The sequence below is a fragment of the Lytechinus pictus genome, chromosome 8 (assembly GCF_037042905.1).
Source record: "Lytechinus pictus isolate F3 Inbred chromosome 8, Lp3.0, whole genome shotgun sequence".
Classification (NCBI taxonomy): domain Eukaryota; kingdom Metazoa; phylum Echinodermata; class Echinoidea; order Temnopleuroida; family Toxopneustidae; genus Lytechinus; species Lytechinus pictus.
The window spans coordinates 13,635,201-13,656,154 of NC_087252.1; the positions used below are offsets into that span (position 1 = coordinate 13,635,201).

General features: G+C 37.3%; 2 protein-coding genes across 2 annotated transcripts in view; both read right to left on the reverse strand.

The window, feature by feature from the left end:
* Positions 1-876, reverse strand: part of LOC129267149 (uncharacterized) — a 14,117-nt gene extending 13,241 nt beyond the window's left edge. The window contains exon 1 of the mRNA XM_054904888.2: positions 793-876. The gene's annotated coding sequence lies outside the window, so the exon portion shown is untranslated. The remainder of the gene's footprint in view (positions 1-792) is intronic.
* A 3,154-nt stretch (positions 877-4,030) lies between these two features.
* On the reverse strand, positions 4,031-19,162 carry LOC129266782 (prefoldin subunit 2-like). Its single transcript, XM_054904583.2, has 3 exons — positions 18,981-19,162; positions 11,796-11,919; positions 4,031-8,650 (listed from the first exon to the last, which is right to left on the reverse strand). Exons 1-3 carry the CDS (start codon positions 19,121-19,123, stop codon positions 8,474-8,476), a joined length of 444 nt encoding a protein of 147 aa, XP_054760558.2. The 5' UTR covers positions 19,124-19,162; the 3' UTR covers positions 4,031-8,473.
* Between the last annotated feature and the right edge of the window lie 1,792 nt (positions 19,163-20,954).

The window sequence follows — 20,954 nt, forward strand, 5'->3', positions numbered from 1 at the left end:
GTAGTAGTGATAGTAGTGGTGGTGGTGGTAGTAGTAGTAGTAGTAGTAGTAGTAGTAGTAGTAGTAGTAGTAATAGTAGTAGTAGTAATAGTAGTAGTAGTAGTAGTAGTAGTAGTAGTAGTAGTAGTAGTAGTGATAGTAGTGGTGGTGGTAGTAGTGGTAGTAGTAGTAGTGATAGTAGCAGTAGTAGTAGTAGTAGTGATAGTAGTGGTGGTGGTAGTAGTAGTAGTAATAGCAGTAGAAGTAGATAATGATAGTGACAATAATGATGATAATTCTTTTCACCGTTTTCAGTAAAACCTGTGCTTTTATTTGATGACCCGTTTAACTACAAGAAAATCAATTAAAAACAGTTAAGATTTCCAATTGATTTACCTAAAAGTGGCGAAGAGAAAAAGAAGAGAAAGATGAAGAAAAAGAAGAAGAAGAAGAAGAAAGAGGAGGAGAAGAAGAAGAGGAGGAGGAGGGGGAGGAAGAAGAAGAAGGAGGAGGAGCAGAAGAAGAAGAAGATGATGAAGAAGAAGGAGAAGAAGATGAAGAAGAAAGAAAGAAGAAGAAGGTGAACAAGAACAAAAGGAAAAAAAACAGAACAAGAAAAAGAGTCGATATGATTTCATATTTTTTAAAGAAGTAATCAAAATGTGCGCATTTTGTATTGAATCCCTATAAGAATTACTTATCATTTTTCTATCCGTCAGTATATAACTCCACATAATGTAGGTCGTATTATAAACTTATATCATATGTGCTAAAGTGTATTCTTAGTTAATAAAATAATTCACACTCTTTTACCTTGATGATATTGATTCAATGCTTGTCGTCTAGTATGTTCAATCAATAATAAGACAATCCTGCAAATATAGTCCAACAACCAAACTCCACACGAAAAATCCGCCTTGATTTCGTCCCTGGACTTTTAAAACGAGATAATTAATTGTGATCTTTTCTAGACGGAATGTATCATATAAGTGCCCGGTGGCACCAGATAGAGTGGCATCAATGGTTTAAACAATCATTCGCCAGTGCATCACTGTACAACTCGATCATCACCTGTTCTCGAGTCTCTACGATCAGTTCGGGGTAAAAAAAAACAACCCACACACTCTAGTTTTTGCCATATTAACCCCCCTTTCCAAATCTTTCGGGAAAAATATTGAGGGGCTAACTGTTAGATTTCAAACATGTTTTGAAATTGGATCTCTGCATTATCATACGTGCATGCTGTCCTTTGGGACAGTTTAAATGCATTAACCCTATATAATTATCAAAATTAGAAAAAGTGACTTAGAGCAAGGCAACAGAGAAAGAAATGTACACAAATTGACAATGCGGCAGTACTTCGTCAACAATACATGATTGTACGTGGGATTGATTGTTGTTAAGAGTGTGAATGCTTAGAATTGATTTTCCCAAAACAGGTTAGGTTATACGAACCAGCCCCACCTATTGTCAAGAGACAGAATTCAACAGTGGTTGAGATACGCTCAAGAATATGGAATTTAAGCTACTTATCGATCGTCCCCTCCCTATTTTTAGAGACTGTCCTGACGAGTTATCAGCTAGGAGTATCGAAACAGTGTGTTTAGGGGTTTTTGCAGGCGGGTACTGCAGGCTGGCTGAAATTATATGATTTGAACAGATAGAAAAGGGGTAAAAATATGAGACAAACAAAACAATGCAAGTATCATCAGAAATAACGTGAACGGAACAATAACGTGCATAGGCGGATCCATGGGGGCCCATGGGCCCTGCCCCCCCCCCCCCCACATTGACGAAGCAAAACAAATTAAAAAGGTGAAAAAAGAAGAAAGATAAAAAAGGGAAAAGAGAGGAGGAAACGAAAATAAGAGGAAGACGGGTGAATAAAATAAGATGAGGGGAAGACTTGGAAGAAAAAATATTTCATGTCACTATATAAAATTTTCGCTCGCGCTTCGCGCTCGCATGGCTTATTCGATGATACATATTTTGCTCAACAAGCTGCTATAGAGCTTAAATTATGAAGTTTTGAAGTCAATATACAAAAAATATTTCAACTCGGACATCGAGCTATCAATATTTTGTTTGATTTACGTGCTCGCATTATTTGATTTGTCAAGTACCTTATCATCTTTGTGTATATCCCTTTTCAGGTCTGATTGTCAAAACGTATCAGCTAGCGCTGTGCCCTCGCGTTTTGATTGAGTTATGTATACATCTATTTTAATTGATATAACAAACGCCTTAAAATACCCTTGTCATGACAGTTTATCAGTGATTTGAGATCGATAAATCGTTAAAAATATATTTACCCATGCATCCTATTCATAATAACAAAAATGCTTAAAAAGTCCAGTTTTCAGGCCTTGATGTCTACAGTTTTCGCGTTTTTATTAGGCTTATTAAATTAATAAAGAACATTTTTAAGAATTCCTATGAATAAAGTCAAATAATCAAATCTCATCTCGCGCTTAGGACGGTATGAAGAGGAATGGTAAGTAGTCATCATGTTCATATGACGAATGTTCTTAGAATGTTGCATAATTTATTAAGTGCGATTCATATCCACTTTATGGTTTTCCTACAATTTATCCCCCTATTGGCGAAAGCTGGATCCGCCCCTGACGTGTAATCAATAACGTTATTGCGGTGGTATTTTAGAATTTTGCATTGTTTCGGTGGAAATTAAGTTCTATGCATGATCGAATAAGGTGTCCTCCCTGCCCAGGTTTCTTTTCTTTTTATTTCATCTCGTTTCTTCATTTCTCTTTTTATCTCTGCTCTGTCTCAAAGTTACAAAGTATCGAGGCAAACGTACTATCTTTCAAAAGAACGCAGAGGCGAGGGCGGCGCCCAGAATGACTTTTTTTTTTTTTGGGGGGGGGGCCTGAATTTCAATATGTCAATAGGATAATAGGGTTGCAAAACCAATGAGCCAAGGAAATTGAAGGTGCACAATATGGCGTTTGGGGCAATATTATTTTACTTATTGTAAAGAACTCATGGGCGAGCAAGCATTTTAAAAATTAATTTCAAATTTTCTGTTACATTTTGACATAAAAATCATATAACAAATTCTATATTTTAACTCTTTGCTTTCCTTTTCTGCTTAAAATTTTCCTTTTCAATGGTTTTGGAACTTGTGTGGAGTCCAGGGCCTCAAGCGCCCTAAATACATTAGCTATCGCGATTTATTCCTCTTGTTAATGTTCCCCTCTTTGTTTTTCACTCCTATAGCGGCACCACCCTTGATTCTATTTACCTTCCGTTTTGAATGCTCTCCAAAATTATAGCACGGATATTTTGCTTCATAAAAATCTGAGCAACCCCCCCCCCCCGGGTCACCTCGTGCAATTAGGGTCAAGGGGAAGTTCACTCTGAAGAAAAGTTTGTTGTTACAGTATCAGAAAATTATCTAAAAAATATGTTTATGAGAAAGTTTGAGGAAAATCCATCAAAGATTAAGGAAGTTTTTAGAATGTTAGGCTTCTGATTTGTGACGTCATATACGAGCAGCTGCCCCATACGCTATGTAATATAAAATGCATAAAACTTTTTTTTTTTACGGTTAATGACTAAACACAAAACAAAACAAACAAAAAGATCCAGAGTGGATGTGAAGTAATTTTTCTATTGAAAAACTGAGGGTACAATTAGAAGTTTTTAGAAAGACATTTCATTGATTTTTTTTCTTTCAGTACACAATAAAGTGAGAAGCTACTCGTTTACGACGTCGCAAAAAATATATAATTCTCTATTACTTTATTTAATCTTTTCCTCAAACCTTCACATGTACTTTTTTTTCTATTTTTACAATAAACTTTTGTCAGGTTAACTTCCCCTTTAATTGCTTTTGTCTATTGTTAATTTCTCTCTCACTCTCTTCCTAACGCCCCCCCCCCCCCCTCTCTCCACCATTTCCCCTTCCTCTCTCTCTCTCTCTAATCCCTTTTTTCTCTACCTATAATGATGCAGATCCTGTACCCCCCTCTCTCACACTCTCCTTGCACATATGAACTTATGAAGTGAAATAACTGTACAGTTTATATACTTTTTGTAGTTATTTCATTTAGTACACACATTTATTAAAATGATATTTAAAAAAAACAGTGTTACAAAAGTGAATGAGCATAATCATCAATCGATACACTCTTGCGTGTACATGTATAGTTACTGATCGAATTTAGTGGTTTTCTGATTTTTGTTTCAGTAATTATAATTAAGGAAATATATAACATACATTATGTACAGATCAAGCATTACAAAGAGTTTGACCACAGGGCAGAGGCCGATATTCAGAAATCAATGCCATACAATACAAGTATAATGTGTTTGCTACGGAATATCATCCCTCTCTTTCATAACCAACCTTAAAGGACAAGTCCACCCCAACAAAAAGTTTATTTGAATAAAACAAAAAAAATCCAACAAGCATAACACTGAAAGTTTCATCGAAATCGGATGTAAAATAAGAAAGTTATGACATTTTAAAGTTTTGCTTAATTTCACAAAACAGGTCGGTGTGCAAATGCGGAGACTGATGACGTCATCCACTCCCTATTTCTTTTGTATTGCATTAAATATGAAATATTCAAATTTTTTCCTCATTGTCAAGTGAAACAAATATTAATTTCTCCCCAAACATGTGGAATTAGCATTGTTTTAATACTATATGGTTCAATCAAGTTGGTCCTTATTGTCACATCTGCAAAAACTGAAATATTGTATAATTCAAACAATTAAAAAAAAAAAAAATAGTGAGTGATGGACATCATCGACTTTCTCATTTGCAAGTCACTGAGATGTGCATATAACTGTTTTGTGAAAAATAAGCGAAACTTAAAAATGTCATAACTTTCTTAATTCACATCCGATTTGGATGAAATTTTCAGCGTTATGCTACAGTAGTTTGATTTTTCTCTATCGATTCAAATAAAAAAATTTCAGGGGTGGACTTGACCTTTAATGATCACAGAAAAAAAACCTTTTCTGATCAGGAATCCTTAAAGAAAATACAGGCATTTTGCCAGTCTGAAAGTCAAGTGTTTGTATTTAGCCTGAAGCAGGGATGTAGTCAAGGCCGGTACTCCCAAGCCGCAAGGCCGCTGGAGAAGACCTTCCATAGACATTGTACACGTTACTCAGGCCGAGACCTGCAAAATGTGGCCTCGAAGCCAGCCCATACTAAATCCCTGGTCTGAAATAAAATATGCACAAATAAGAACACGTAGGTACTCTCCAAATTACTAGATCTTTTTATGGGAATTCTCCAAGATATTTGCACTGTGAACTCAAATTAGGATAACTGTTGATGTAGACGAAAAAGAATGTGTACGATTTTGCTGTATGTTTTTCCTAGACCCGCCACTGCAAACCAAGGTCTATGTCAGAAACATCTTTGCACATGTACATGTAGGTTATGCACAACTTTACGACAATTGGAACAGTCGTCTAGTTTAAATTCCTTAAGGGCCAGAAGGTGTTTTTGAAAGCATAAATAGATAGAAAAAATTAAGTACACAACTCAAGTAATCCACCACATGGATATAACCGAAAATGATTATGGTATGCACTGATTTTCACATAACAGTGGATAATATAATTTAATATGATAAAACATTACCCAGTAGTGCAAATCTACAACATGGTAATGATAGCTTATTGTGTTTGCCTGAAGGAAGGGGAGGGGTGGACCCCTTTCAAAACTCCTCTACATTATGAAAAATCAAAATGCCCCACCAAGGTTCCATCACATCTCTTATCCAGCCTTCACGCAGATAGATGCAACGAGGCTGATCTAATCCCAGCTGCACTCATGCAAATTTATATGACACCTAGATAGATCTTTGTGATTTGATTGGTTGTTTGATATCGTTCATTCAGCCCATTTTGCAATGACGTCATCAACCATGCAATTTTGTATCAAAACAATTTTGTCCATTGCACTCGCGCACCGAGACTGCAGCTGCAGGCACCAGCAGTGCGCATGTTGTAATGACGTAACAATCAACAGGCTGAACTCTCACTGCATGAGCATGTTTTGCATCGAAATTCATAAATTTCATATGAAAAAAAATATCAATTTTTAGGTGTCAAATAAACCAAATAATGAATGTTTGTTCATTCATGCTATGGACAGAATACTTCATTCGGTGAAAGATGAAATAATGATCCACTCAACTCAGCTACGCCTTGTTGAACGGATCATTTTATCTTTCACCTCATAATTCTGTCCTTTGCACTCATAAACATTCATTATTTGTATATTGAATTCAGGTTTTAAGTTTTGAAACACTGTTCAATAAAGAATAATAATATGCTTTTACATAGCACATAATACATTGGAACGTCTATCAGCACTTTACAAGTATATCATCAGCCCGGTCAATATGCACTCTCTTCACTCCCTGGGGAGCATTCCAAAAGGAGTTCCATGACTCAAATGCTAGACATACTACATAGGCTTTCACATTTCAGGTCCTCGATAACTATAGCATTCCAGTGACTATGCCATTCAGGCAGAATCACTTTCCAAATCAACCTTTATACGCATTTTCAGACTCAATGGTGATCGTGTACAGATTGCATGAGCAGTATAATATGAAAAAGATATTTTCACCTCAACACGTGGTTCTTGGGAAGATTTTTTTTTTTTACTTAAACGCAGCCTTACTGAACAACTGTACACACAAATATAATATTCCCTAACCAGAATATATCACACATGCATAAAAAGAAAAAAAAATGGTTGCCAGCCATCCACTTTCACAATATTAGATGGAAAATATTGCATTCTCATAAATAATGTATAATTTTGTATTGATAAAAGAAATTCCTAAAAAAAGATATGAGTATTGTGCTAACTACCACAAAGTGAATGAATTGATAAATTGACCACTACATGGTGACCTGCAGTTGGAGTCTGCATTTTAATTTTCAAAGCTAGGAGGATATTCAACACATACGGCACATTTGCCAAATCCCCAAATATAACATATCTTCAAATATGTTTGCCTGGCCATATTGAGCTTGGTATCAAAGGAATGAGCATTTCGCGCTTATTTTGTATTTTTCAAGATTCTAGCTTTTCTCACTTCGATATTTCAGAGGGAAGCTTGCCTGGATAATGCAACGCTGCAAGTGCTGTCTTTATTATCACACAGGCAATATCTCACAGTAGTAAACCATGGCAATAGTACAGCTAACATTCCTCAGAAAGGTGGCATTCTCAAATTTTATTTCATAAGGGTTTTCCAAATGGCCTCTAAGAGATGAGAACTCTTTAAAAAATAATGAATTAGCACATTTTTGCCACTTGTCAAAGAGGGATCAACAATTCTCTTTCATGAATCCCACAAGTGGCGTGTTGTTACCAATCAAAAGAAGACTAAAGACATTTCTGTTTTCTTCTTAGTTCTATTACTATTATGTAGTAAATGTTGATTTATATTTTCCCTAGACTTATTATCATATTCTAATGTATTACATGATATATTGTACATGTATGTAATGTAAAGCACATTGAAATATCAATGGAATTCGCTATATAAATGTAACCTGTATTGTATTATCGTATTGTTTCATCATAGACGATAACAATGGGAAATGCGGGATAGCTGCTATGAAAAGACACAAAGCCACTACGTAGTGGGACTACTGTTTGAAACGCGGCATATACCTTTGACAAGTTGCCTAATTATCATCATCATCAAAATTGTTAATCTATAAAGTACAGTGCCAATGCTGGTGTTGGTGTGCGAAGCACAATTCACAATGTCTCTCCTAGCTCCAATGCCTAATGTTTGCTGACAAAAATGATCCAAATCACTATGACAAAAGCTCAATGTTCACCTAGTGAGATCTGTCTCATGAATTGAATAGCTTCATTTACAATGTGGCGCCAAGATAGGCTCTTTTACACCTACGTTTGCGATGGATTGCAAATGTAAACACCACCACCCATTTGTTCCGGGTTAGTATTTTGAACAAAACGCATTTGCAATTATGATCTTAAGCAGCATTGTTACTATTACAATATTGCGAACAACTGCAATCCTTTGCGCAGGAATCCCACAAGCAGCCTTTCGTTACCAATTCTCACACTTCATCATAAACAAATGCAGGAAAGCCACTATGAAAAGGTGCATAGTGCCTTTGCCGCAGGACTGCTAAAAATGTGCAGACTTTTGGCAAGGTACCTTATGTCACAGAGCCTTGCTGTAAAAAAACAAATCATCCGTCACCAACACTAAAATGCCAATGCAGAACTTCAAATAGCCTACGGGTAAGCCGATCTTCCCATAGGTTGGATAATCGCCAAAGTCAAAGCCATTTTTTAGCCCAGATTATTCAAAACAAACCTCTTTTAAGTCAAATTTCCTCAAGTCGAACAGATTTTGTCTGGTCCCCAAGACATTCGACTTAGGCAGAGTTACCAGTACTTCTGTGTATGATTGTGAAAGAGGATGGATGGCACGTAATGAATCTACAAAAGCTACGTGTCCTTAGATACTAAAACCCCCGCTGACCCTGATGAATCCGACTTCTCTGTTGGTGCCTGGTCTGGAGGTTGCTCCCCTCTGACCTTGAGATTGTGCTTCTCCCTGTACTCATTGATCTCCCGACCCTTGTTCTCCATCTGTTTGGTCAGGGTCTTCGTGAGCTGCTCAATCTGTAGGAGAGAGAATCAGAGAGTGGAGAGAGAAAGAGAGAGAGATGGAGAAAGGTGGATATGGAAAGTGTGTAGAAGGGTAAGTAAAAAGAAGACGAGAGAGATGAAATCAGAGAGTGGAGGGAGAGATGGAGAGAGAAAGTGAATGTGGAATGAAGATGAAGAACGTTAATTCATACAAATCTAATGAGGGCATTAAAATAGCAAGCGATAGCATGATTTATATCGTTTCCCTTCTCCAACCATTGGTTTTTCACCAATTGATAGTAAATACTTTCCATCCAAATATATCACAGGATAGAGAAAGCCTTAAAAAATCAAGATTAGTATCTTGTAAAGGGGAAAGTTTATGGTAAAGATAGCATAAAGGTCATACAAATTATTGGTGAAGGTTACAGGTTTGAGGAAAATCCAACAAAGTATGTTATCAGAATTTCAATACATGACATCATAAGCAAGCAGCACCCCCATAATATTCTGTGTAGTAAGAAATAAACAAAATGTCATTTTCTGAAAAAAAATTTAAAATGTTTTTTAATTGTACCTTAAGTATATCAACAAATTATTTCACTCCCGCTCCTTTTCAGTCATCATGGACCATTAAAATATTGAAATTTAGGGCTTTTATAATACATAACCTATGACATGTGGAGCGTTGTGGCCCAGTGGATTAGTCTTCTGACTTTGATAGAGAGGGTCATGGGTTCGAATCCCAGCCATGGCGTAATTTTCTTCAGCAAGAAATTCATCCACATTGTGCTGCACTCAACCCAGGTGAGATGAATGGGGACCTGGCAGGAATTTATTCCTTAAAATGCCACCGCGCTGTAAAAGGCTGCGGGGCTAAAGCCAGGGTAATAATATCCAAGTCCTTTGGAAGCGCATAGGGACGTTATGACATGTGATATGTGCTTATTTCTCATCAATCATATCATCATCATAATTTTTATCATCAATCATTATCTATCTATCTATCCATTTATCTAATGTCTATTTGTTTAAATGTCTGTCGATCTGTCTTTCTATCTAATACCTATTTATCTGTTTATATCTTTATATCTATGTATCTATAGTGCGTCCCAAAAAAACTATACACTTTTGAAATGGCTGCCAAATAAAAAAATATAGCACTTTGGGGGAAAAGACTTCTATGGAAAGCCAATAAAGTCAACTTTCAAATGACACCAAAAACTTGGAAAACTGTTCATGCTTGAGCGAACAATGCCCACTGAAACAAAGGGTATGAAAATTACGGTGGGCCGGAATTAGTCTTCCAATTTCTTTCAGGTTTTTTGTTTGGTACTTGCAAAGTTGAGGGTTATTTGGCGAATTAAAGATCAGTTGTGATCAGTTTGTTGTTTGTGAAAATTTAATGCGTTATTAAAGTGAATTTATTAAATTGAAATTTAATGCATGAGTGATCGTGAATTGCAATTTTTAGTGCAGCATTTTGTCTTTATCATGTGGATCTCAACAATGTGTTTATGAAAGTCAGGAGAAGAGGGGGTAATATGACTTAGGTAGGTGAGACACTAAGCTTGGCTAGGCTGGGCAGGACTTAGCCTTACAGTTATTTTTTTGGGTTAATCCTTTGGAACTTGCTAAGCTAAATTAATGAGTGAGATAAGTTTTGGTTTCTTAGGCAAATTTTATGAGTTACTAAATTGAAATTTAATACATGAGTGAACAGGAATGGTAATTTTAGTGTAGCATATTCATCTTGTGGACCTCAGAAGTGTGTTCTTGAGAGTCAGAGTAATGTGATGGTACCTGTTACAAGCAAGAGGGCGAGATATGCTAAGACTTGGTTAAAAGGGCATTCCTCTTCTTTTTGTCCTTTTACAAATTAAAAGTCATATGTAAATTATGTACCCTCCCCTCTCCACCTCCATTTCCCAGCCCCCCCCCCCCTCTCTCTGTCTCACTTCCTGGATTGTAGCCTATTCAAAACTTAGCTGCCAAGTGACCGGTGGCTGATGGTCACTTTTTTATTGAATGATTACCAAGAAATTTAATGATTATGATGATCAATGAAATAATTTATTTAAAAAAAAACTGAATGTTTGATTGATCACATTGCTCATTGAATGAGTTCATTTACTGATAAATTGTTGATGAAATGATTGATAGGAAAAAGTTGATGCCCCAATTCAGAATTGATCATTAAATCAACATTCCGCTCTGGACTTCACGCATACATGACAATAGCCATCAGTCTCTCAACAGGAGGGCAGGACGGGCAAGAGGGAGGGGGCGGGGGCTGAATGTTCTGTTGACCCTTATTCCATCAACCTACTTCTCCCACTTAAGTCCAATCTCACCCCCTATTCTCCCGACTCCAATGAACACATTGCTGAGATCCACATGATAAAGTTGAAATGCTGCCCAAAAAGTGTAATTTGTGTTCACTCATGCATTAAAGTTCAATTTAATAATTTATAAAATTTGCATAAGCAACCCAAACTGGTCACGGTTGATCATTAATTTATCACAACGCCCTTAAATTTGCAAGTTCGAAAGGATTTGCCTCTTAAAAACTGACATAAATTGGAAGGCTAATTCCAGCCGACCCTAATTTTCATACCCTTTGTTTCAGTGGGCAGTGCTCGCTCAAGCATGAACAGTTTTCCAAGTTTTTGGTGTCATCTGAAAGTTGACTTTATTGGCTTTATTATACATGAAAGTCTTTTCCCCCAAAGTGCTATATTTTTTATTTGGCAGCCATTTCAAAAGTGTAGTTTTTTTGGGGGGACGCACTGTATATATATATATGTCTATCTTCTATTAATATTTATCCTTAAATGTAATATCTATTCATCTGTTTAAATAATTATATCCGTTTATCTATCTATCTATCTAGGACAGACCACCTAATTCGTCCGCATGACGAATTAAAATTTAGTTATTAATATTATTATTACAAAGAATCAAGAACTTTAAATTCTAGTGTAACTTTTCTTAATATTTGATGAATTTAAAAACTTTCACCAATATTTAAATTATTTTTTTCTGGCACTTTTACAACAAACTGTTTATCAGGGTGGACTCCCCTTTTATCTATAACTCCCATATGATGAAATTATTTTCAATTATCACTTTTCTTTGCTCAAAGTTAAAGACATTTAACAAATAAATCAAAACATACCTGGTCTTTATTATGTGTTAATGCAGGTAGAACATCTTTGACCGTCCTTTCTACCAAGACTCCGCCCACCAGACGAAAACACTTTCTATCGTTGTCAACGTCCTGTAGAGTTTCTATCACCAACCTATGGAAGAAAGAGAAGATAGACAAATAATAAGGCCTGATTTATTAAAATGATGTTCAACTACTATTTGTAAAAAGGTGTTCACAGTTCAAGGAGGAATCCAGCCCAAGTGAAAAGTTATTTAAGAGGTAAAAGAAAAAATCACAGAAGTGATAGACCAAAAATCAGACAAAAAGTATAAAACTGTGAATTTTAAAACTTTGTATTCAGTATACCCTTTAGAATTCAGATTACACATGTAGCTGCATTGGTGGTGACATGTCATAGTGATGTAAGGCAAGGACTTCTCTTCCTTATACTAGGAGTGGGCTATACATGGGTCAAAAATAGTTTTTTGTCATTTTAATATGGCAACAGTTTTTTTCAATTCCTTTTAATGTATCTCAACATGAAATGACAATATTTTTTGTCTCAAGTCCGAGAAAAAAGTGTGCTGGGCCAAAATCCAAAATGGCCGCCAAAATCCCCCAAAATCACATTTTTCCCCACAACTTCTTTATTTGGTGGTCTTTTTCTCTGGTTATGGTGTCTATTCATATGTTTTTGGGGGCAGGCAATCTGTTTTTCCTAAAATTAGTACTTTTAAACCATTATTTGTAGAGTTAAAAGGTGATTTTACCTAACTTTATCAATTTTTATAACCATTTTTCAGCCAAAAAGTAGGTTTCATCGTCTTGTGGTTCTTGGATATTAGACAATGCGAGTTCAACAATGGCAATGTACTTCAATAAAGTATAATAAGAAACAAGATGGCGGCGTAAACATCGGGCAAGTCTCTTCCGTCTTTTCACAATATTTTTTCATTTTTTTGATGAATTCTTGTTTAAAAATAACGAGAGCGTAGAAATGTCGGAAATGTAGTTTTATCCCATGTAGGGCCTACATGATTTAGAGCTAGATCTTTTAGAAGGAAAGTAGAAATCTCAGGGGCGAAAGTTTCAGGGTTTTTTGCGGTACACGCAGATGAATAGGAAGGACTCCCTGGCTTCGTTTAGAGTAAGCCTACGTTAGTAAATGAATTTTTACTCTCAAGAAGCCGCCTGGCTAGGTGGGAGGGGAAGGTAGAGTCACTAGACTAGACTAGAGAGACAGATACACACACCACACGCAAACTTTTTGAACGCAAAATCCCTAGCTGCCAATTTATTTATTTTTAAAATTTCTGTTTTAGTTCAACACTTTTTTTTACCCCCAAATCATTTTTTTGGCTTTTCTTCTTGCCTTTTTTCATTCAACCTCCACCAAAAGAATCGCCTTCTTTTTTTTACTAGGGCCTACAGTAGGGACCCCAATGAAGACAAACAAAAAAAAATCTCCTTCGTTTTATAATATTAAAATCACTTACTTGATTAAAATAAGTGGTACTAATCCATTCAGACAAGTCTTGTTATTCCAACATGTAAATGAAATTAGAAAAAAATGGTTCAAACTTGGCCCAAAACGTTCAATTTTCCCATTGACTCCGTCCGCGCTGCTTTGTGTCAATAAGGCTTTGCGGCCAGTTTGAGACAGTTTGGGACGGAGACAGCTGCGCGAAAATATCAGGTGATCGCTGGCGCATCGCGTAAGTCCGATGACCCCAAAATATAGTCTTGTAAAAGACGTCGCTGTCCCGCGCCGTTATTCAATAAATGATCTCGGTCCCGAAATATTTCCACCCAGTTAAAGTCACTTTTAATGTACGTCCATCGAACATTGATAGAACAGAAAGAAAGCGTGAGTGAGTCAAGGAAATGAGAGAAAACAGAGAGGGAAAAGTAGTATTTAAATTGTTTTCAGATATTGCTCGTGTGCCATTTAGTTGTGAAGTCATCAAGCTCGAAGAAGAGCAGAATGCAGATATTTTGATCGTTAGATTATTGTTGCATTGTTATGATTTGATTCCTTACTAAGTTACTTTAAATTTGATCTAGAGTATGGTGATATTTGACATCTAATTCATCGAACTGATAATCATGTCATGAGCTCTGTCTCTTAATTTTGGCAACCTACTACCTCGGAACATTTGCTCATGCAAAGGCCGTCCGACGAGTAAAAAAAAAAAACGCCCGTCTTAACATTTTAAATAGCTCCGTGGTTTGAATAAAAATGAATAAAACGGCCGTCGTATAAACAAATGTGACCGAGGTAGAGGCCTGTTGTAGGCTCCAGTGGCGTACGCGGGGGAGGGGGGGGGGGTAACAGGGGCTCAACTCAACCCCCTTAAATTTTTTATACCTACCCCCCCCCCAATTTTTTTTTTTGGGGGGTGAAGACCAAGTCAAAATAGTGATGATTATTTATTTTTCATTTTTCGATCTTAATTACCGCCCCCCAGAAAAAAAAACACACCTATAGCTCTCCTTACCAGATCATTCTCCCACGAGAATATGTTCACCTTTAATTGTTCCCACTGAATGTCGACCTTACTCGATGTTCTCATATTTCTTTTTCTCTCCCCCCCCCCCCCTCTAATTCGTACGGAACAAAGAAATACGCTATAGGAGAATGCTCTGGTAGGGACAGGGAGCTCTGTTTTGGGAGTGGGGGCGTTAAGGGACATTATGGAGGAAAAGAGTCAGTTGTTTGGATTTATATAGGTTATTTTTGTTCCTCTTCCTTTTCTGTTATTTCCTGTAAATGTTTCCTTTTTATATCAGATACACTACAGTCACATTTGCTCTATGGTGGCAGAACAGTGAATAAAAAAAAGCCGTTTTAAAGATTTTAAAAAATAGCTATATCATACTAGGTGGGTTGGTTACTAATAGTTTGAATAGAAATGTATAAAACGGCTGTGTTCGACCACCGTACGGCCGCCGTAAATCAGATCAAAATGTGACTGAGGTGTTACACGCTCGTAAAAATAAGGAAAGAGGGGGGGGGGAGGGGGGGTAGAGACAGTTATGATATTTTAATCGATCTGATTAAGTCGCCTTACCTCCCCCCCAAGAAAAAATAAAACTACCTCCCAGTCTCTACCATTAGCATTCTCCCGTGAAATTGCTCCCACTTACGAAAAGGACGGGATGTCGACCTTGCTCATGAATGTTTTTTTCCTCGGTAACTGCTATCTTTTTTTTGGGGGGGGGAGTGGGGAGGGGGTGTTGAGTGACATCATGCAGGGTTGAAGGAAAAGTTTAAGTTAATTGTTGGGATTTTGGGTTCGGCGCCCCCTATATATTCTTTTTTATTTTATATACGTACATGATTAAAAAAAATCTCAGATAACGGTAAAAGCCAGTGATCTTATCTCTGTAGGCCTATATATAACGACGTAAACCGGGACGTATCTTCCCTTTTTTTTTATAGAAAGGGTGGGTCAGTGTATGAAAAAAAAATGTTTTCATGGAAAAGAATCAAGTTATTAAGAACATTTAAAATTAATATTTGTATATACTGCAATTTAAAATAATTTAAGTGAGGTTTAGGGATGTTTATTTCGATTTCTCTCTCTATAACATAAAAATACATTAATAAGGTTTGAAAATTTCCGCAGTGGAAAATAAAATTATGAATTGTAATGGATGATTCTTACCTGATGTGGTAAATGCCCTCGTCCATCTGGAGTATTCCCTGGACCGGAAAGGCAGGGGTACAACCAGCTCAGGGATCCCTGGGGGTATTCTCGTGTTATATAATTCAGGCTAGAACACACTAACCCATCATGGGATCATTCAAAAGATCAATGGAAAGGGGTGCTTTTCACTGGTCAGCACATGAATGCTTTGACCCAATCAGAAGTGAAAACGCAAAAAAAAAAACATGACTCATTTTATCTCATGAAATGTTCCTACCGAAGACGACGGAATGTCTGGCTTCCAAGACCTTATCGGACAGGCTGTTTCATGTCTGTCAACACCGCGGCAACTTCACAGAAACAAATTCTTTCACACCCTCCTTATTCCGAAAAATCCATGTAAATTACTTTCTTTTTGTTGTCAACACCCTTCTGCATTGATCTTTTGAAGTATACACCGCGGCAACTTCGCAGAAACAACTTATTCTTTCACACCCTCCTTATTCCGAAAAAGTCCATGTAAATTACTTTCTTTACAGTTGTGATATTTTTGGCATTTCTTTACGTAATCAAATTATCATTTTTATTGTGCTGTCCTGCATGAAGAGTTCATATTTTTTTGGATCCTGCAGACTGAAGAAATAAAACGTTGCTTTTTAATGCAGGTTCCCTCATGTTTCTATTCGCCGTATTATTCAATTTAAATAAATGATACCATGTCTGATTTGTACGTCATGTTAATTCTTCTGATGTAATATTTGTTTGTATTATGTTCATGATTATGACTTGTGAAATAAGTGAAATAATGTCATATCTCAAAATTGACGAAGAGTTCCCCATAGCAAACTTCAGAATATTTTTCTTTTGGAAAACTCACCGGCACCGACCAGGGACACCGAAGGAGGGGGCAACTCTTTTCATATAATAATTAACAAGTGAGTATTCTCGTCTGATCGTTGTTACATGATGATACCCTTACCCCCACCCTAATTCAGAATCCAACCCCTGACCCCTACTGGGATAGCTATATAGAAGGGGTAATTAAGGGCCACCCCATCGATCCTCCCTGAATATCCCATGTAGGAAGTTGAGACTCATGGCGGAAAAAGGAGTCAAATCGAGAAATGTAAACGAGCTATGTAGGCCCCCTCCCCGTGAAAAAAAAATCAATATAGGCCTATGGCACATCGATCCCTTGAAATCAGATGTAAATTCAATTTGACAGTCGCATTGGATACCTAATTTATTTACATGTATATCGGGTTACATTGGTATAAAAGCCCCATAATAGCGTGACTTTTTTGTCACTTTTTGTCAACGCTTTAAAAGGTCCATGTTTGAACCAGGGATATTGTATATCCCTGTTTGAACTATATTTTCACTCATGACAGGGCATGATAGACGAAGTGTTAGAAAAATGTTCCCATAAAAAAGCAGATTACGGATGTAAAAGTCAGCGGGGGGGGGGGGGGGGGGGGTCTCTCACCGAAAACATTTTTTTCCAACTCTCCGCTCAATCATATAAATGGCCTCCAATTTTCAGGGTTTTTTTTTTGGGGGGGGGTGTAAACGGATTCTTTGCAGGTATTGGCAGAAATTATTATTGTAATTCAGGAGATAGGAGATACGTACGTTTTGGGGAAAATTTTCTCCAATTAGGATTTTTTTTTTTAATATCCATTTATTTATTTTTGCTAAGAGCGAGGGCGCAGGACCGAGGGAACCCACCCCCCCCCCTCCGCCTATACATTAGAAAATAAAAAAATAACTGACATCTCGTTGAGTAATTTTTGTATCCTAATTTTACAACAATCAGTATGTTACTGTTAAAAATAAAATCTTAAATGTGTGTGATTGTGAGAGGGCATATATACATATATTGTGCGTAAACATTGCAAATTAAAACATTGATTTCTTAGATTTTTTAATAAACAAAATATACTTTAGTAGGCCTTAACAATTGATTACTAATCAAGCTATACACACCGGGGATTCCCCTATTTTAATTTAGCCCCGGCATTTAGCCCCCAGAGCGAATGTACAGTTGCAACGTGCAGGTCCATGCTTTACACACGTAGTTTTTTAATCCACTCTAACTCCATTATTCCCATGCCACCATCTCGGTCACAGACCTTCTCACACACAAGTGTAAACATCCTTGTACAGAATTCCCTGTATCACACGTATATGCCGCCATTATGCCATGTGCAATATCTCACACACACATGACCTTCCAAAACATCTCTCCTTGTATCACGGCGATTACACGTGATTAACATTTGTAACTGAGGAGGGGGGGGGGGCTGAATGTTCCTAAGAGAAAGATTGTGCTAGCCTTCATCCTTTCACATTTTAAAATTATTTTCATTTATTTTATTTGGATGATATCCGTTCACAACGTTACAGAGTTTCAACGAACTTTACAAATCATAAAAATTGCCTGAATCAAGACTAATACATGGTCTACGTTCGCGATAGGCCCCTCCCACCACTTCGCGCGATCTTCAACTTCATGACGATAATTACGTCACGTACACGTCATATGGAGGTTTTTGCTTTGCATTTTAAAATTTAACAATAAATTCACAATTTTTTTTTCTTAAATTAATCTAGATATAAGACTTCGTCTCAAAACCATCTTTTTTAAGAATGAAAAGTCCCAAAACGGGCCCCAAGATGTTTTAATTGAATATCTTTAAGTAGAATAGGGTGGGTCCTTCAAAAAGATTATACAGCTCAGCACGCACTTCCAAGACGGTCCCTGAGACATAAATTTAGGGAAAATCCCAAAAGATGCAGCAAATGCAGAATTTTTATTGGTCAAATTTTGGAGGGCGCCGCCCCCAAATCAAACTTAGCTCGCTCACACGCAATGCTAGTGACGTCATGGTGACGGGTCGCGTGTGCAAAACTTTTAATTTCCCCATTGACTTTATACACACACAAACTCTGCAGTTCATGGGGAATACAAGGACAAAGTACGATATTTTCCCATTCAAAGAACAAGTAGAGGTAAGCCATTCGAAAATATAGAATACTAAATAATTACTGACAAATAATTACCGATCCTTTTAATGCCAAATATATCATAGCTACCTGAAATAACTCAATTTAGGGTGAAATTATCAGTCAAGAGGGATGCATTATTGGGGCTTCGTAGGATCAACGGACGCGCTCGACGCACTCGCAATGGTATGTAGGGATTTTGATAGAGCAAATACCGAATGTACCGTTGTCCCTACCTACAGGAGATTATCAAAAAATAAAAATAGTGGGGTGCATATACCGAACTCTAATGGAACTCTTTCCCCACCGTGTCCGTGCACCATACCAATGTCTGAATGCCATAGGCATATAGCCACCCCATGCCCATGGGCATGGCATTGCCATTGACATTGGCATGGCCATGGCTGGCATGGACATGCTAACCGCGAAGCGGGGATAAGCTGCCTGTCACCCCGGCTGCTTCGGCATGTTCGGGGGCACGGTCGCGGTCGTTCGATTCCCAATCCCCGTCATGGCACTTTCACAAATAATATCCCTCGGACATGTGTAGAATTACCTGTGTTCATTTTGATCTGACTCTAGTTCTGCAATCTTGGTAACGAGTGCTCTCTGTTCCTGCCGTAACTGGTTGAAGCCTGACACAATTTGTTCATGTGACATTTTCTTGGCATTGCCCGTTTTTCCTTTCTTATCTGCCATTTTTACCGAGATGACATGACATGTAGTTTAATCAGCGTAGAGGGCCGGCTCTCCGAATATACTCATGACCAACTTTTCTCAAATGACATTTCCCCTTTTTTCTGGATGAACACTATTTTTAACCAGCTTTCCCGTCCCGAAATCCTAATAAAGAAAGACGTGTCGTCGGCCAGGCGTCTAGAATAGTACATCAGTGATCAACTTGCTTTGGAAACCGTTTGTCGTATATTGTGCACTTTTATTTTGGCTCATGATTATTTGGGCTACTGCCAAATACCAAATTATTATCCAGGGATGATTAATGATTTGAACCCTCTGTTACTGTTCAGTGGATGTGATGAAAAGAATATTAAAAAAAGGAATAATGAAAAATCATCAAAATCACAAATGTGTATGTCAGTGAAAGGGGCCATGGAATCAGGGAAGGGGGCTGTGTTAGTTTTTTTTTGTCAGCTAGCCCCCCCCCCCCCAAAAAAAAAAACCCTGTTCCACTGCCCCTGAGAGTGATTAAAAACATTTTATCTCAACTACAACTGCAAAGGGGCTTATCCATCACATCAGAGGGAATACTAATAGAGATCATATATTTTTCATCTTCATTCACATTTTTTGCAATAATTGAATCAATGTTACAAGTTTAAACAAAATTCTTTAACATTACTTCTTTAAAACTTAATTATCAAACAGGATAGTTAATGGTCTTAATAACAAAAAATGTGATTTAGTTATCGTTCAAACACTGAGGAAGGATGGGGGATGGCCATTGAAAATTTTGTGAATAAATTATCATTGGTGAAAATGCATCGACTTTCATTATTCAGTTATATATTTGCAATAATTAGTGTTCTGAGAGGGAGAGGAGTATGACACATTGAGCAGGGCTCTTAGGGGCGTTTCAGGGGTAAATTTGCCTGAGCCATGCACTGTGTAATTGTTTCCTGGGATGTAGACTGAGACCTTACAATCAGACATATCACCTGCTCATTTTTCGGTGACACGACATTTGCTCCTGCGACAATTGCTCCGGGCTTAATTTTGTTCAATACAATAGGCGTACGGTTCGGGTTCCAATAAAGTATCAAAGTGTGTCGTCATCAGTTTTCACTTTTTTTGCATTTCAGCGTTTTTGATACCATATTTTGGTAGAGCATGATGAGAAACCCAACCAAAATTAGGTGAGAATCGGTCTATGGAGCCCCAGGATGACCTAATGAATACATAATTAGCCCCATTGAAGTCAATGTTAATTGGCCTGTTCTAAATGTTAGGAACCAGCCCAGGCCAATAATACATTGACTTCAATGGGGCTAATTATTTGTATTCATGAAGTCATATCTTGGGACCCTATGGACCAATTTCCACCAAATTTTGGAAGTGGGGGTTTTTCATCATGCTATACCAGAATATGGTATCTAAAGGCTGAAATGCAAAAAAGAAGTTTTTGTGACGTCATCACGTCAGTAATCCACAATGCATTTGTGCTGTCAGTAATCCACAATGTGCTGCACTCAACCCAGGTGAGGTAAATGGGTACCGGTAGGAAGTAATTCCTTAAAAAGCTGTGTGCGCTATGAACGCCTAGCTTAGCCGGGTAATATAGGAGCGCCTTGAGCACCTAACAAGGTGGATATGTGCGCAATATAAATACCCTATATTATTATCAATCTATAGGATTGATGTTAGATTTAGGGTAGGGTAGGTATAGTTTTGAACCCAGGGTTGAAGTGTGGAATTTAGAGCAGAGTAATTGTCGCTGAAGCAGATGTCATGGAACAATTTTTCAATTAAAAAGGTAAAATCAAAACAAAACATGAAATAAGGAAGCTTTCCT

Excerpts from the sequence above, each read along its gene's own strand:
- LOC129266782 (XM_054904583.2), bottom strand. The coding sequence starts at position 19,123 with ATGGCAGATAAGAAAGGAAAAACGGGCAATGCCAAGAAAATGTCACAT. Across the intron at positions 11,920-18,980 it reads TCAGATCAAAATGAACACAG|GTTGGTGATAGAAACTCTAC; the intron begins GTAATTCTACAC and ends TTTCTTCCATAG. Across the intron at positions 8,651-11,795 it reads TAACACATAATAAAGACCAG|ATTGAGCAGCTCACGAAGAC; the intron begins GTATGTTTTGAT and ends TCTCTCCTACAG.